Genomic DNA, 18,187 nt, shown 5'->3' with positions numbered 1-18,187 from the left:
CCACCCAGATACATCTCTCTCTCTCTCTCTCTCCCTCTCTCTCTCTCTCTCTCTCTCTCTCTCTCTCTCTCTCTCTCTCTCTCTCTCTCTCTCTCTCTCTCTCTCTCTCTCTCTCTCTCTCTCTCTCTCTCTCTCTCTCTCTCTCTCTCTCTCAATTCAATTAAAATTTCAATTTGAGAGACTTTATTGACATGGGGAACTTATGTTGGGGGGTGTACTACTGTAGGCTTTTTATTCTCTATTTTGGTTAGGCCAGGGTGTGACTAGGGTGGGCATTCTACAGTATGTCCTTTTTTCTATGTTTTGTATTTCTATGTCTTGGCCTGGTAATGGTTCTCAATCAGGAACAGCTTGCTTAGTCTTCTCCAGGTTTATCTCTCTGTAGGGGTGATGGCTTTGTTATGGAATGTTTGGGAATCACTTCCTTTTAGGTGGTTGTAGAATTGACCCTCTCTTTTCTGGATTTGGAGCATTACTGGGTATCGGCCCAATTCTGTTCTGCATGCATTATTTGGTGTTTTACGTTGTACACAGAGTATATTTCTGCAGAAATCTGCATGCAGACTCTCAATTTGGTGTTTGTCCCATTTTGTGAATTCTTGATTGGTAAGTGGACCTCAGACCTCACAACCATAAAGGGCAATGGGTTCTATAACTGATTAAAGTATTTGTAGCCAGATCCTAATTGGTATGTTGAATTCTCTGTCTCTTTCTCTCTATAATTCAATTATCAAGAACACAAGCGAGAACATTAAATGAATGTACAATGAAATGACTATATTAATCTCTTATTTTCATATTTTCTCTAAATTAACCACCCATGAATGAGTGATTTATAGTACATGTGATAAACACACAACACTTGCTCATTTCATTCAAACACTGTATAAACCTTACTGCCAAAGTACTACTGTATCCTCAACACACAGTCATGATGCACCAACTCTAGTGGGTATATGAGTCCCTCTTTATACCACACTGTTAAACACAAACTGTGACAAGAGTCTGCAGTGTGACGTTCATACATCTTGTTACATTTACATGGAGTTAGTTCTCAGGGAGTGACCTTTTCATGCACCACACTATACATTGTTAAAATGATACATGAGGTGTCGTATCGGATAGGAAGACTTCTGTTTATATACCACACAGAGGGTGTGTGTGTGAGAGAGAGAGAGAGAGAGATGGGTCAATATAAAAGCAACCAAGCGATATATAGTATGTGATCATATCAGAAAACACAGCCAAGTGCACACTGCACATACGGGACATGCATCTGATTATCAGAGCCATTATGTGTGTGTCATACATAAAGGTGATGAGGGCAGATTCATGGAGAAGGAACGTATGTGTGTGTGTGTGTGTGTGTGTGCGTGCGTGCGTGCATGCGTGTGTGTGTGTGTGTGTATGGGAACAGCAGAGTGTGTTCAGCACAAGCCTTTCATTATTTATCTCTGTTAGTTAGTTCCCTTGCAGAACTTACAATGGATGTCAGGAAATAGAGGGAGAAAGATAGAATTCAGCAGTTTCCCTGCAGCCTGGTTATTTATCAAGATAACAAACAGGAGAAGGATGTGCGTGTGTGTGATTGTGTGTGTGCGTGCCTATGTGCGTGTGTGTGTGTGCGTGTGTGTGTGCCCTGTGCTGGGTCTCAGAGAGGGGAATAAACAGTTTCAGAAAGAGGGGATGGACGGCTGCAGCTTGGATATGGATGCACAGAGACTAAAAAATACATTTCTATGAAGAGGGATAGGTGACACACACACACACACACACACACACACACACACACACACACACACACACACACACACACACACACACACACACACACACACACACACACACACACACACACACACACACACACACACACACACACACACACACACACACACACACACACACACACACACACACACATAAATACACAATTATATGGATGCACTATATGCCAAGGTGCAAAGCTAACCAGCTAGAGCTGGGGAGACACTGCAGGGAAGAGAGGCGAGGGAGGAGAAGAGAGGAAGGAGGAGGAGACCTGTGTCAGTGTGTGTGTTTGAGGAGAGTACAAACATAGAAGAAAAGAGGAGAGAGGGAGGAGGATGAGGGTACACTGTCGGCTAAAGGAAGACCCTAAGGCTAAGAACTATGATAGTTCAGGGGAAATACAATGCACTAACTCACAACTAATCCCTGCATCTTGCTTATTAATCAAGCTGTGAACACACATTCACTACCTGAAGACGACAGTGTCTCTGAGGTGACTCCCCCCTCCTCTTCAACACACACCTCACGCAACACTCATGTACGCTGCACGCACTGTACCGAAGACTAATTAAGATACATCTGAATAAAACAACTATATTTGGGCTCCGTACTCAAACAATTAGAAACATGGGAGGAGAGAGACACAGCATTGCACATTAACATCATTTGAAAGGAGAAGAGGGGCGATGTTAAAAAGCTTGGCTTATGGCATTGCTCTGAGATATTATGTATAATGTATATGCATGGATCTTACTGTCCAAGGAGACAAAGACAAATACTGCAATAATGTAGAAAAATACATACTGTATATACACACAGTCCCTCCTCACTTACACACTCGTTGCTGTGTCTGTGTCCTTTAATAACCTGACCTGTCTGCTGGCAGCTTAGGAGGCACCACACACACACAAACAACACACACACACACACACACACACACACACACACACACACACACACACACACACACACACACACACACACACACACACACACACACACACACACACACACACACACACACACACACACACACACACACACACACACACACACACACACACACACACACACACACACACACACACACACACACACACACACACACCTGGTGAGTAATATGCTCTATAGCTTAAGCCTGCTTCTAAAGATCGCCCTTTCTCCTTCCTCTCCCTCTCTCTCTTCTCTCCTTCTTCCATTCCCACCTCCCCGTTCCCCCAACCAGTGACCTCAGAATTCCTGACAGGCAAAAAATGCTGAAGTATGCAGGTGTCCTAATGTCACAAACACACACACACACACACACACACACACACACACACACACACACACACACACACACACACACACACACACACACACACACACACACACACACACACACACACACACACACACACACACACACACACACACACACTCCCACACACACACGCACACACCCACACACTCCCACACACTCCCACACACACACACTCACTGCTTTGTAATATTTCACAAATGTATGTTAACCCTGTCACTGCCACACAATTCCTTCGTGTACACTTAACACACACAGAGCAACTGTGACACTGATGTTGAATCTGTCCAGATTTTCATGGGGTTTTTACCAAAGTGGACACACTGTGTCTGTTGGTGTGTATGAGGACATGGGTTTACAGTGGTGATGAGTTGTCAGGCTGGGAGGGTGCTATCTCAGACTCAGTGCTATGTGAGGGTGCTATCTCAGACTCAGTGCTATGTGAGGGTGCTATCTCAGACTCAGTGCTATGTGAGGGTGCTATCTCAGACTCAGTGCTATATGAGTGTGCTATCTCAGACTCAGTGCTATGTGAGGGTGCTATCTCAGACTCAGTGCTATATGAGGGTGATATCTCAGACTCAGTGCTATGTGAGGGTGCTATCTCAGACTCAGTGCTATGTGAGGGTGCTATCTCAGACTCAGTGCTATGTGAGGGTGCTATCTCAGACTCAGTGCTATGTGAGGGTGATACTTCACATTGACCAGGCCTTTAAGTAAGCTCTTCGATCCTACTGGAACAATAGTAAGGTCACTTTCTGTCTCCGCTCTCCCTATCTGCCTGCCTGCTTGACTACCTGTCTGTTTGGCTGCATCCACTGCCAGATCCCTTCATCCCTAATTATTTCTTTATTTTAGTCCTCCCTCTTACCCTCCATTGCTCCTTCCACATTTCATCCTTCAATGCCTGCTTGTGTGCCATGATAGTGAGGTTCCTCCATCCCTGCCTCTCTCCCTCCGTCTGTCCCTCGGTCCCTCACTCTTCCCATACTCCCACCCGTCCATCTATCTGTCAATGTGATCCGTGGAGACAGGAGACTGAGATGCAGGTTCGAGGGTCAGCTGAGAGGTGAAAGGTCGTGACCCTATCCTATGAGCACTAGGGTGCGAGAGAGGGCATGTCACTTTCCAGCCAGCACTGTAAGACACCAGACAGAGAACTGCATCCTGTCACAGACACAAGCCACAGAGACAAAAGCCTGTCAAAAACATGCTGTAGAAATCCTCAAAGACTAGCTAATGTACAGTCACTGTCCATATCAAAAATCCTCATATATGTCTGCAAATTGAGATCTGAGGGTTTTATTAGGAGATTTGTGTTTTAGTGAATCACAATATATAGAGGGTGAAAGACGTCCCAACAAGAAAGATGTCCTCCTGAACTTAGCCTAGCTGTATGGCGTCTGTATGGGAGAGGGGTAAGTTCAGCCGTTGTTTACATTCAGCATCACTCCATCAAGGGAAATATAGTATTTTTTCGACCAAAAATATCTACATATATTTCAGGATGTTGTGTATCCCTGGAAATAAGCGGATTTTATGTAAACATTTTCAAAACATAGCTTCTCCAAAACAAGTGGTGACTTGGCACAACCCCAGGTATGGGGTAAGTTGAGCTGCGGGACAGAGTAAGTTAGGCCGCCTATAAATGTCTTTACTGAATGAAATATTACCACTAACTTTTTAAAAACATGTCTATCTCTATTTCCCAAACACAATTCAACACAATCACAATTTCTTTTTTGTATTTTAATAATTTTAAACATATTTTAACACCTAACACACCCTTTGTACTTTAAAAAATATTTTTAACATAGGCCCTGTTGTTACCTTAAATCCCAGCAATAATGCCATCATTACACCTGGGAAGAAAACACTTTAATTTGCTCTACTCACCATTGGCTCAACTTACCCCAAGGCAAACATTTGGACTACATCAGCCCAGACAGCTACAAGGATGCACTTTCATGTCAGGTTTAGGACCTCATATTGAAGCTTATAGGGACCCCAACTGATGTATAGAAACATCTTTAAATTATCTACTTTTTTTGGACCTAACCTGCTTACCACTTTTTCCACAGACTCCATGAAATGAAGACCTCTTCCTAAATATTTAGTCAAATTATTAATTTTGTGTATGGTTTCCTAGAAAGAAGGGTGGCTCAACTTACCCCCATTGGCTCAACTTACCCCACTCTCCCATACAGCTAGCCTTGGCTTCCAGCAAAACCAGAACACACAGACTGTCAACACACAGCTTCACCAGAGGTACAGAAAACAGAGGCAAGCCTATCGCCTGGACTAGCTCACTGTATAGAGACACATTCAGAGGGTTACATACTGTGGTAAAATCAGCTAAAATCGAAACAAATCAACACAGAAAAGGTTCTGAGGTGAGGATGTGTGTTTCTATCACTCTGAAGATTGTGAACAATTTCTATAAAATCTCAAAATAAATCAGCAAATGTAACCCCTACTAAAATGTGCAAAATAATTTAGCAAAATAGTGAAACCATTTTACAAGAGAAACGGGCAATTATTTGGTAAATATTTTTTCAACTATCTTTATGGTCAATGATAATAATACAAAATGTAGATACTATTCATATGTACACTAAGTGGACAAAACATTAGGAACACCTTCCTAATATTGAGTTGAACCTCCTTTGCCCTCAGAACAGCCTCAATTTGTCAGGGCATGGACTACAAGGTGTCAAAAGCATTCCACATGGATCAAATCCAGTCATATGTTATTTGTCACATGCGCCGAATTCAACAGGTAGACCTTACAGTGAAATGCTTACAATGCTTTAATAAGTTCTAAGAAAAATACAAAAACAAGTGTTAAGTAAGAAATAGAATATAAAAGGTAAAAAATGATTAAACAGTAGCAATAAAATAAGAATAGCGAGGCTATATACAGTGGGTACCGGTACAGAGTCAATGTGCGGGGGCATCGGTTAGTCGAGGTAATTGAGGTAATATGTAAAGTTAAAGTGACTATGCATAGATTATAAACAGAGAGTAGCAGCAGTGTAAAAGAGGGGTCTGGGTAGCCCTTTGATTAGCTGTTCAGAAGTCATATGGCTTGGGTGTAGAAGCTTCTATAAAGCCTTTTGGACCTCAACTTGGTGCTCCGGTACCGCTTGCCGTGCGGTAACAGAGAGAACAGTCTATGACTAGGGTGGTTGGAGTCTTTGACCATTTTTAGGGCCTTACTCTGACACCGCCTGGTATAGAGGTCCTGGATGGTAGGAAGCTTAGCCCCAGTGATGTACTGGGCCATACGCACTACCCTCTGTGATGCCTTGCGGTCGGAGGCCGAGCAGTTGCCATACTAGGCAGTGATGCTATCCGTCAGGATGCTCTCGATGGTGCAGCTGTAGAACCTTTTGAGGATCTGAGGACCCATGCCAAATCTTTTCAGTCTCCTGGGGTGAAATAGGCTTTGTCATGCCCTCCTCACGTCTGTCTTGGTGTGTTTGGACCATGATAGTTTGTTGGTGATGTGGACACCAAGGAACTTGAAGCTCTCAACCTGTTTCACTACAGCCCCGTCGATGAGAATGGGGGCGTGCTCGGTCCTCCTTTTCCTGTAGTCCACAATCATCTCCTTTGTCTTGATCACGTTGAGGGAGAGGTTGCTGTTCTGGCACCACATGGCCAGGTCTCTGACTTCCTCCCTATAGGCTGTCTAATCTTGGTCGTTGATCAGGCCTACTATCACCATTGTGTCATAGGCAAACTTGAGGATGGTGTTGGAGTCGTGCCTGGCCATGCAGTCATGAGTGAACAGGGAGCACAGGAGGGGACTGAGCACGCACCCCTGAGGGCCCCTGTGTTGAGGATCAGCGTCTCGGATGTGTTGTTCCCTACCCTTACCACCTGGGGGCTGTACGTCAGGAAGTCCAGGATCCAGTTGCAAAGGGAGGTGTTTAGTTGTTGATCTGTGGATCTGTTGGGGTGAGTATGCAAATTGGAGTGGGTCTAGGGTTTCTGGGATAATGGTGTTGATGTGAGCCATGACCAGCCTTTCAAAGCACTTCATGGCTACAGAGGTGAGTGCCATGGGTCGGTAGTCATTTAGGCAAGTTACCTTAGTCATGCTGGCCCATGTTGACTCCAATGCTTCCCACAGTTGTGTCAAATTGGCTGGTGGACCCTTCTTGATACACATGGGAAACTGTTGAGTGGGAAAAACCCAGCAGCGTTTCAGTTCTTGACATACTCAAACCAGTGAATATTTTGTCTTGCCCAATATGCTTCTGAATGGCACACATACACAATCCATGTCTCAATTGTCTCAAGCCTTCAAAATCCTTCTTTAACCTGTCTCCTCCCCTTCATCTACACTGATTGAAGTGGATTTTACAGGTGACATCAATAAGGGATCATAGCTATGTCATGGAAAGAGCAGGTGTTCATAATGTTTTGTGCACTCAGTGTATATCCTTCAGTATAATTGTACAATTGAACATAAAATGCAAAATACCTGTATTTGTTTAACAAGTATTACAAATAGCAACAATAAACAAACAATAAAAAACTATGGTGAGCAGTGAACTGAAGAGGAAAAGGAATGAGATGGCTGACGTTACCTTAGACTCCAGGTCAAGGGTCATGTGCAGGGTTCAGGGGTCACTATCACAGATGGAGGAACTTTCTCGACGTCCTGAGGATAGTGATAATAAACGGAAGGATTAAAACACAGTAAAAAGGGCAGAACATTGTTTCACTAAAACATGCACTGAACTTCTGTAAAAGGGAGAGGAAGGTGAATAAGGGAAAGAAAGAGAAAGAGAGAGACAGAGAGAGAGAGAGAGAGAGAGAGAGAAAGGGAGAGAGCAGGATGGGAACAACCCACAACCTGAACACTTCAAATCAAATCAACTCCTATTTTATTTGTCACATACACATGGTTAGCAGATGTTAATGCGAGTGTAGTGAAATGCTTGTGCTTCTAGTTCCGACCATGCAGTAATAACCAACGAGTAATCTAACCTAACAATTCCACAACTACTACCTTATACACACAAGTGTAAAGGGATAAAGAATATGTACATAAAGATATGAATGAGTGATGGTACAGAACGGCATAGGCAAGATGGAGTAGATGGTATAGAGTACAGTATATACATATGAGATGAGTAATGTAGGGTATGTGAACATTATATTAAGTGGCATTGTTTAAAGAGGCCAGTGATACATTTTGTACATCAATTTCCATTATTACAGTGGCTGGAGTTGAGTCAGTATGTTGGCAGCAGCCACTCAATGTTAGTGGTGGCTGTTTAACAGTCTGATGGCCTTGAGATAGAAGTTGTTTTTCAGCCTCTCACTCTATTGACTAGAGGTGCAGTAGCCTACTGAGTCCTGTTATGTGGTAATGTGTGCTGATCAGTGTGAAGCTGACCAGAGCCGTAGAAACTCATGTTTATTTTCAGATCTCGGGCAGATGAATAAGCCACAGGTAGATATAATCAAGAAGAAAATGTGAACAAACACGGGCATGCACACACTGGTGTGGGATATGCCTGCTGGCAGCATTTCAAGGAAACACCAACACACAGAGAAGGCTAGGACATGGCACAAGTGTGTGAGGTCAGGGTCTTTCCCAGGTACAGATAAAGGAGAGAGTAGGAGAGGAGTAAGGAGGAGAGAGACGGAGGAAGCGCTGTACAACACTGAGTCACATTGTCTGGCTGGAGATCAATGTCTGTTAGACTGGCTCAGAGAGAGAGAGAGAGAGAGAGAGAGAGAGAGAGAGAGAGAGAGAGAGAGAGAGAGAGAGAGGGGGGGGGAAGATACCTAATTTTCAAGGCTTTATTTAGTTTTAGTTGTATACTTAAGCAATAATGCCCGAGGTGGTGTGGTGTATGGACAATATACCACGGCTAAGGGCTGTTCTTAAGCACGACGCAACACAGAGTGCCTGGATAAAGCCCTTAGCCGTGGTATATTGGCCATATATCACACACTCCAGAGGTGCCTTATTGCTATTATAAACTGGTTACCAATGTAAAAATACATGTTTTGTCATACCCTTGGTATACGGTCTGATATACCACGGCTGTCAGCTGATCAGCATGCAGGTCTCACACCACTCAGTTTATAAAAACATTTTTTAAATATGATTTAGTTTCAGTTTCAGTGTTAGAAAAGCATGCATGGGAGGCAAGGAGCCATTTGGGTTGTTCAGTTTTCTGTGTTTTTCGGGATGTCACGCAGTAATACATAAGGTACTGGGTCAGGTCATAGGTTCGGTTAGCCCTTCTCAAGACTCCAATGCGACAATGGAGTCATTCCATGTCCAATTTGATTAGCTGAGGTGATTTGGTGAAGTGTGAAATGCTCTATCTAGAAGCAATTGATCATTGTTTGCGATACGGTTTTGGAAACCTTGAACACTTAACTTAATTATCATCCAAAAATAGCTTTACAATTACAAAATATATGCTGTTTTACCACAGATTTCCACTGAGATTGTTGGTGTAATACAGCTTCCAGCCAACAGGTTTATTTGGTTCCTTTCCAAGTTCCCATTAGCTCAGGAAGTGCAACATATAACACCTCTGTGGGAATCTGCATTAAAACGGTGCACAGTAAGTTAATATTTTGGATTTGTAAAATCATTTTGGTTTGATATGAAAGTAGAATTTCCAAAAGCGTCTTGCACACAGTGATTATTAACAGTTCAACAGAGCATAGGGACAGCTGTACACATTAACCCCACTGTGGTCAATTATTTAAATGAGAACCCTACTGTATGTCTGTATGGCCTTAGGTTCTCCAGAGCTAAGATTAAGCTTGGTTAGGTTTAAATTATAAAGTCAATCTCAATGTGACTTGGTGGAAGGAAACTCTCTCTCGTCCAGGTTTACACCAATGAAATACGATCTAACTTAAGTAGTACATGCAAGAAGAATCAAGTTAGCTACCTAGCCGTTTCCTTCCCTTGTTAGCGAGTGATAACTGGAGATGGTGATGCACAAACTAGGCCTTTTTGAAAAATCCCCATCTCCTGGCTGCATTAACCCGACACATTTAGTATCTTGAAAACCCCTTCCAAAGGCTTGTTCCTAGAGTTTAGGACAAAACTAAAAATGAACATAATTCATGATGGTTTTTATTTATTTTTGTTCGTTTTGGAGTCAAAGTTAATAGTTTCAGTATAGTTTAAGTTTTTTGAACAGGTTTATTAATTATTTTATTTCAGCTTACTAAATAGTTTTTTCATGATTTGTTTTAGTTTACTATAATAACCTTGGCACACACACACGCACAAACCCACACACACGCACACGTAGGTACATAAATGTGGTTGATTTAAATCCCTTTAAGTGTAAATGTTTATCGTGACGCAGGGAGAGATGCAGATGGAGAGTGAGTGGAAGAAATGAAAATAGTTCACTCTTTTGAATGTGAATATGTGTTTAACCTTTGGGGTGTTGTGTCAGGGCAAGCTTGGATGTGTGTGTCTATGTGATAATAATAGCATAAATGATTTAAACAGAAGCAGCTTTCATACTGCATACAGAAATTATTGCAGCAAAAATAACCTAAATGAGGAGGTGGATTCAACTTTTGCTCTGTTACTGTTACGTAAAACAAGACCATGAATATGCAAGCAGAGGAATTTAGCTTGAAAAACCGGTCGTTTAGGTGATTTCAGATTTCATCATAACAATGCGTATATTGAGTTCAATGCATTGTCATAAAGGGAGAAAGTGATCTGCTCATACATATTGTCTACACTGAACACGAAATAGATAAACAGACTGGATTAATGGATGCCTGTATAGACTCTCACCGCAAGGTCAAATAAAATACACAATGCTGGATATTGACGTCCTAACTCACACACTTAGTCACACACAAGCACACGAGCGTATACTTACACGCACACACATACACAAAATACACAGACATCCCTTCTGCTATTAATAAAGGCATTAAAGTGAAGTACATAATAATGATTCAAATGTCAATAAGAATACATTTCAAAGTGATTTCCCATTGTTGACCTCAGAGAGAAAGTCCAATATTATGACAGGAAACAACTGCATTATCTGTAATAATCCAATCATTGGGCATGGTAGAAATGATTGCAGTTCACGAGTCAATAAGGTGGGACCGAGAATGGAATTACACTTCATGCTGATTCAATTAATCCTAATATAATCCTAGCAAACCCGGGAACATTTCAAGAACATTAGCTAAGATTCCCATTAAGTTCTAGTTAGTGTTTTATTTTACATTTGGATGTTGTCCGAACTAACATTTTCCCAGCGAACCAGAATTAGTTCTGTGAAAGTTCCCAGAACATTCGTTAGGTTGCGGCAAATGTTCTCATAACACAAAAACTGCCCAGTCGTGTTGATAATAATACAATGTTAGTATAAAACATTCGCCTGATGTTGCAAGAATGTTCCCAGAACACATTTCATCTCTTCTTTAAAGTTGCCCCGAATGTTTCATTAGGTTGTGGAAACAGTCTGGTGGAAACATTGTGGGGACATCACAAAATATGAACTGTACAGTTTTGCTGGTGATTATACAATGTTCTTTTAGGTTGCAAAAAACATTCACCCGATGTTACAAGAACGTTCCCAGCACACATTTTTATTTTCTTTAAAAGTTCTTAAACCATTTATTTAGGTTGTGGGAACATTGTGGGGATATAACTACAGATAGGTTCCCAAAACAATACAATTGTCCAGTTGTGCTCCCTGATGTTTGTATCAGGGTGCACAACACATTCCTTTGATGCTGCAAGAATGTTGACGGAACAGCATTTCTGAGGTCTTTAAAGGTTCACAGAACATTTAATTAGGTTGTAGGAAACGTGTGGGTACATTACAAGAGACAGGTTTCCAAAGCACAAAATATGCTCAGTTGTGATGCTTGTGCAGGACATTTCTTTATGTTGTAAAAAAAATGGTGCAATGCAATATTAGGAAGGTGTTCCTAATGTTTTGTACACTCAGTGTACATGATCATGTCACCCTTCTCATTGCTTTATTTTTTATATTAAAAATATATGTTCATGTGTAAATCTTACCAGCCCACCCAACTCAACAATGGTCCAGCCCATCTGGCATTTGCCGGAATTGCCAGATGGCCAATCCGCCCCTGGAAACAGACACGCTAGATTCTCCCTTTTAAAAAACTGACCTGTGCAGCTGTAACATTGTCAGGCACGTGCACAGATAAGGCTCTATCTGTGCAGAGCACACGTCCCTTTGCCATTCCAGTATTGAAAATGCCCTTTTGGGTGGAGGTATCATTTATTTTTGTACATTTGTTGTCATTGTTGTTTGAACCCACTGCCCGCAAGTCGTCTTCAAGTTCGCCACCCCCACCCTCTCTCTCGCTTGGTTGCGCCTGTTGATCTTGCCCTGTACGGAGCTCGCTCGCGAGTCGCGCCCAGTTGTAAGTCGCTCTGGATAAGAGCGTCTGCTAAATGACTTAAATGTAAATGTAAATGTTGCATCTTTTTCAAGTCTGCCCTGTATGAAGTTGTCAAGGTCCGGGTCACGTGCACGGCTTGAGAGATGCGATTACCGGCCTAGTGTGTGTAGCTAGATACCTAGTTTAAATATTATCTGTACTGCCACAGCAGCATACTATTGATTAACACTTGATAACACTTGATTTAGCCTCCATCATCATCAACAGTCGGTCTGGTTGGCTGATACGCGCAGCAGTGAGAGACAGAACGATAGAGAGGTAAATTACAATCAGTAAACGAAATTGAGCTAGCTAACTAGCAGATTTACATCAATCATCAGCATCAATACCCTATTTTCCCCATGTCAATCACGTCTTTAGGAGGCACTGTAACTACACTGAATGAAAATATTAACGCAACATGCAACAATTTATAAGATTTTACTGAGTTACAGTTCATATTTGGAAATCAGACAATTGAAATAAATAAATGAGGCCCTAATTAATGGATTTCATATGGCTGGGAATACCAATATGCATCTGTTGGTCACAGATACCTTTAAAAAAAGCAGCGTGACACATCTCCTTCTCATAGAGTTGATCAGGCTGTTGATTGTGGAATGTTGTCTCACTCATCTTCGATGGCTTTTGAAGTTGCTGGATATTGGCGGCAACTGGAACATGCAGTCATACACATAGATCCAGAGCATCCCAAACATGCTCAATGGGTGACGTCTGGTGATTATGCAGGCCAACTGGGACATTTTCAGCTTTGTTTCAGAACATTCAATTATCTGGCAACAACTCTGGTTACATTCCTGCAGTCAGCATGCCTATTGTATTCTCCCTCAAAACATCTGTGAGACACTGTGGTATTGTGTTGTGTGACAAAACTGCACATTTTAGAGAGGCCTTTTACTGTCCCCAGCACAAGGTGCACCTGTGTAATGATCATGCTGTTTAATCAGTTTATATATATGCTACACCTGTCAGGTGGATTGATTATCTTGTCAAAGCAGAAATGCTCACTAACAGGCATGTAAACAATTTTGTGCATTACATTTGAGAGAAATAAGCTTTTTGTGCATATGGAACATTTCTGAGATATTTTATTTCAGCTCATGAAACATGGGATCAACACTTGGCATGTTGCATAGGCCTATACTCAATTTGTTTTCTTCATGTTAGCTACAGAAGCATTTGGTGTGTTATGAATTTCGAGATATTAATCATGAAAGTATTCATTTTTCAAGAGGGGGCTTTTTTCCATTTACCTCATTTGGTAGTATACTTCAAATTCCAATATCGAACGAAGAAATAGAAGACTGGTCATGGGGCGGCAGGTAACCTAGCGGTTAAGCGTGTGGGAACAATAACCGAAACGTCACTTGTTCGAATCACCAACTAGCTCGCGATCACGGGTGACCTGGCTGGAAAATGAGCAAGATGAGCAAGGCATTTGATCCCAATTATTCATCTGGATAAGAGCGTCCGCTAAATGTCATGAAATGGAACAAACCAATTCGAGGGGACCGTCCGGCACCATCAGTTCCCTTTTCTACACTGCCGTAATATGTACACCATAAGCAAACAGTGAGCGATTTGTATTCGTCAAAATAGGATTTCAGAAAAAAATGACATGTTAAACTTAGTTCTAGGCTAACCTCAAGTAGGCTAGACTAATTCCCTTTCAATTGACCTGAGGCAAACAGGGTCCGTTTTTATTGAACTAAATAAAAATATGCCAGTTATCTCTATGCCATATTTAGAATTCAACTTTTGAGTTGAAGGGTTCAGAGTCGAGTTTTTAGACTGCTACGGAGCACAGAGCAAAAGTGTCCTCCAAAATAATGATTAACAAAAGTGGACCGGTATGGGGACCTGCGTCCGGCGTCATGTGAAGTGTGCTTAAAACAATCCGCATGTGTAGCCTAGTAGTCTAAATAAAGTGGACATTTTAAATTGCAATGTTGTATTTCTCTTGAGAAAGCAAGCAACAGGTGAAATTATTTCTGCACAACACAGCGGAAGATGCACAACATAGAAGAGATAAACCCAACACGTTATTAGGCCTACAGCTTCTAGAACATCATAAAGCGAATGTAGGCTTTTCTAAGCAACAAACATTTGTTTTGCTTTAGGCCTATATTGTCCTCCTAAGATGTGGGTACAGTATAGCCTACAGCAGAGCGGGAGGCAAAACATCTAGGCCTATTGAGATTACAATACAGGTCTAAAACCAAAACACAGAAATTAGACCTATTTCCGAAAGCTATTATGAATTTAATTTTACCCTGAGAATTAGGCCTAATTTAGCCTTATCCACGACAATATTAGGCTAATAAAACCGGTGATAAAGTCAGCATTGCAATAATTTGAACCTGCATGAATAATAAAAAATAACATAAATTAAAGCTAAGTTTCCATTCATAAACATTTATTGATGAATGGTGGAAATGTAGATATTCCATTTTAAACATGTAGCTCAAGATAATGGTCGCGGACTGTGTTGTCCAAACAATATGTGGTGACATTTTATAGAGAAACATTAAGTTATTGAACATTACATTAATATTTTCCAATTTTTGTTCCCAATCGTTTTCTGATCGGTTAAAACCCACGGCGTTGCGGGTAACATGCGTGCAATACTTCCAACACTTCCATAACATTCATAGAAGGACACCTTCAGATGAAGGAATTTCTCCTCCTGGTATTGGTGAATCGTGATAACACTTTTGATAAAGTCAAACTGAAGCTTCACCTGATTTAAGAGCATGCATATATCAAAGACAAGACAAGAAGAAAGAAAACCATTTAGTGCATTTGGACATAACTGATATACAAGTAGGCTTATATTTAATCAAAATATTCTTACAATATTCAAAAAATAAAAAGCAACATATTGTGTGACAATATAACATGATATTGTCTGAATATTTACTGAATTAAAATGTGCCCTTTTGAATTATAAAGGTATCCACAGGAATCCTGAAGTACAAAATGCCATCAGATTAAAAAATATAGTGGGCTACACACAATGAAAGCCAAACGGTATAGAACACAACGCACTCCATTCCAGAGACGATATAATTCCAAATGTCCTGTCTGTCTTTCTCCAGACACACTGTATAAGCCAAGCCTGACAAGTGAAAGGTGATGCGTCAGCAGGTTTGTGTGTATAGAGAATGATGCTCGATGTCAGACGGTACGGCGAGACGTGAGGTGAGTTGAGGAGACCGATGGATGATGAAGTCCCTCAAACATTTTGGCCCAAATCACCAAAAAAGTGATGAGTTCAAACTATAAAACGTATAAAACGGGTTCAACGAAATCTTCACAACAATAGTAAAAGAACAGCAAATACCGGACATGACCCACACGGTTGTCTTAGGATAGGCTATAACCCTAACCCTAACCCTAACCCCTAACCCCTAACCCCTCAATTCAACCCTAGACCTCGAAGCCAGTTCCACTGCCTTTTTCATTGTTCCTCTCTAATCAGGGACTTATTTAGACCTGGGACGCCAGGTGGGTGCAATTCATTATCAGGTAGAATAGAAAACCAGCAGGTTTACGGACCTAGTGTAAGAGTTGAATTAAATACTCCTGGTGTACTCAAATGCTCAAAACATGAACAACATTGATAATATGAGAATGTGGCAAATTATACAAAGAAGACATCTAAATATTGAAGTTACCTTTCAGTTCAATTTGACTACATTTACTGTAGGCCCTAAATAAAAGCCAATTGAGAAAGGTTTGGATGCACAGTTACTTAATGATTATTGTACACTTTTGAGGGAGATGTCAAACGAAACAAACCGCACACATGTTTTATTTTTACTTCTTAAAATAGCAACAAAATAACGACGGTAAATCAATTAAGATGCATAGAGGATATTTAACTACCTAACTCCGTTCTCATAAAATATCGCAAACAAAATGTAAAAACAAAATAAAAGGTGTAATTTGTATCTTTGCCACGCCACAACTTTACGCACAGAAACTTTACACATCTGACTAAATGTAAGACCATTTATTTTCCTCTTTTAATTTTTTAAAAACTATTTTTGACGCCGTAAAACTCACATGAAAAACTCTGGGGACGAGGGGGTGTTGTCGGATCCGTTTTCCCTGCAGCCGTTGGTTATGAGCTTCTCGTACTTGTCCTTGTATGCGTCCCGCTCCCTGGCCAGCCGCGATATCTCCGCCTTGAGGTGGTCCACCTGCTGGATCAGCTGCGTCTTCTCGCCCTCCAGAACATGTCTCTGCTGGACCCGCTTGTAGCGGCAGGACTGGGCATAGCCTCTGTTCTTTAGGGTCCTCCTCTTCTGTTTCAGCCGGATCACCTCCTCCTTGCTGACCCCGCGCAGTTGTCGGTTCAGCTCCCGTACTGACATGCTCACCAGCTGGTCGTCCGAAAACCGGTCGTCCAGGTCCAGGTGTCCTATGTGCTGGTGGCTGCCTGCCGAACTGGCGTTGGACGGGACCCCTGTGGAGGGGTGGTGTCCCCCGGCGTGGTGGTGGTGGTGATGGTGGTGGGGACCTCCGTTCTGCGCTGCCGCTGCAGCGATAACAGCGGATACCACAGCGGCTGCTGAGCCCATCTCCTCCCCGGCCATGCCGCCTCCTGCCCCGGCCAACCCGGCGAACTGCTGCCCTCTAGCATAGCCATCGAAGGACTGGAGATGGTGGCTGCTGCTGATCAACGCCTCTACCGCGTCTTCGGGGCTGAAGCCCAGCGCTTCGGGATTCAGCTGCTGCTGGTAGCCGCTCATCCAGTAGAAATCCTCCAGGTGAGCCTTCTGCTCGCTCCCGGAGCCCGGGCTGGGCGCCGAAAAGCTTGGGGAAGGGGGAACCGAGCTGCAAGGCGTGCTCATCGGGGTGGAAGACAAGGATCCCCCGGCGATCAGGCGGCTGCACTGGCTGATGCTGCGATCCGGCTCCACCAGCTCCTTTTTCACTTCAAACTTCATCAGATCGAAGTCATTAACATATTCCATGGCCAGGGGACTGGTGGGCAGGTCGGAGTTGCTCATTGCCAGTTCTGATGCCATCCTGCTGCTGCTGAAAGCAGTCCTCCAAAGGGGCTGAGCAGCACCTGTCAAAGCGGGCTGCTGTGACATGCACTGAGCCAGCTTGATTTCTTTATTTATTTTATCTTCCAGAAAATGGAGAGAAAAAACACAAGGTTTCTAGCCTAATTGCGCAGCGCACGTTTTTTTGGTTATTTTTTTCCCTCTTTTTATGCAGTCTCTGCACAGACGCACCAGAGCAGCGCGTGCGTCTCACTCTCCTCCGTTTTCTCCCTCTCTTTCTCCTTGTCTGAGCGCAGTTCTGTGTGTTTCTAACATTTAACACTTCATGCCTTATTTTAGGATTAGTGCGCCAAATTGAAGGAGGTTCACGTGCCGTGTCACAGGCAAATTCATGCCTTGTAGAGAAGGAAAGAAAAACAACTCCACCCCAGGCTTGACGGAGAGAGTGTTTTTTTAAAAGCCATCAAACCCTGCAGACGAGTTCAAACGCCCTGCTGAATTTTATAGGCGTCCTAACATCAGGGCTCTGGGCTCAAATATTACATTTGTACTCACAGCCAATGAGCTATCTCGCTTTGAGGGATAATTAGCATAATAGGCATAATAGTAGAAAATCCAACATTTTGGA

General features: G+C 42.4%; 1 protein-coding gene across 1 annotated transcript in view; it reads right to left on the bottom strand.

Moving 5' to 3' along the window:
• Nucleotides 1-17,958, bottom strand: part of LOC118396163 (transcription factor Maf-like) — a 141,249-nt gene extending 123,291 nt beyond the window's left edge. The window contains exons 1-2 of the mRNA XM_052465909.1: nucleotides 16,610-17,958; nucleotides 7,669-7,742 (exon numbers count right to left, since the gene is read on the bottom strand). Coding sequence (XP_052321869.1) covers nucleotides 7,715-7,742; nucleotides 16,610-17,646 — 1,065 coding nt within the window. The 5' untranslated portion in view covers nucleotides 17,647-17,958 and the 3' untranslated portion in view covers nucleotides 7,669-7,714. The remainder of the gene's footprint in view (nucleotides 1-7,668; nucleotides 7,743-16,609) is intronic.
• Between the last annotated feature and the right edge of the window lie 229 nt (nucleotides 17,959-18,187).

The sequence above is a fragment of the Oncorhynchus keta genome, chromosome 17 (assembly GCF_023373465.1).
Source record: "Oncorhynchus keta strain PuntledgeMale-10-30-2019 chromosome 17, Oket_V2, whole genome shotgun sequence".
Taxonomy (NCBI): Eukaryota; Metazoa; Chordata; class Actinopteri; order Salmoniformes; family Salmonidae; genus Oncorhynchus; species Oncorhynchus keta.
The sequence above is the reverse complement of the archived record's forward strand: the minus strand, read 5'-3'. Positions and strand labels throughout refer to the sequence as shown.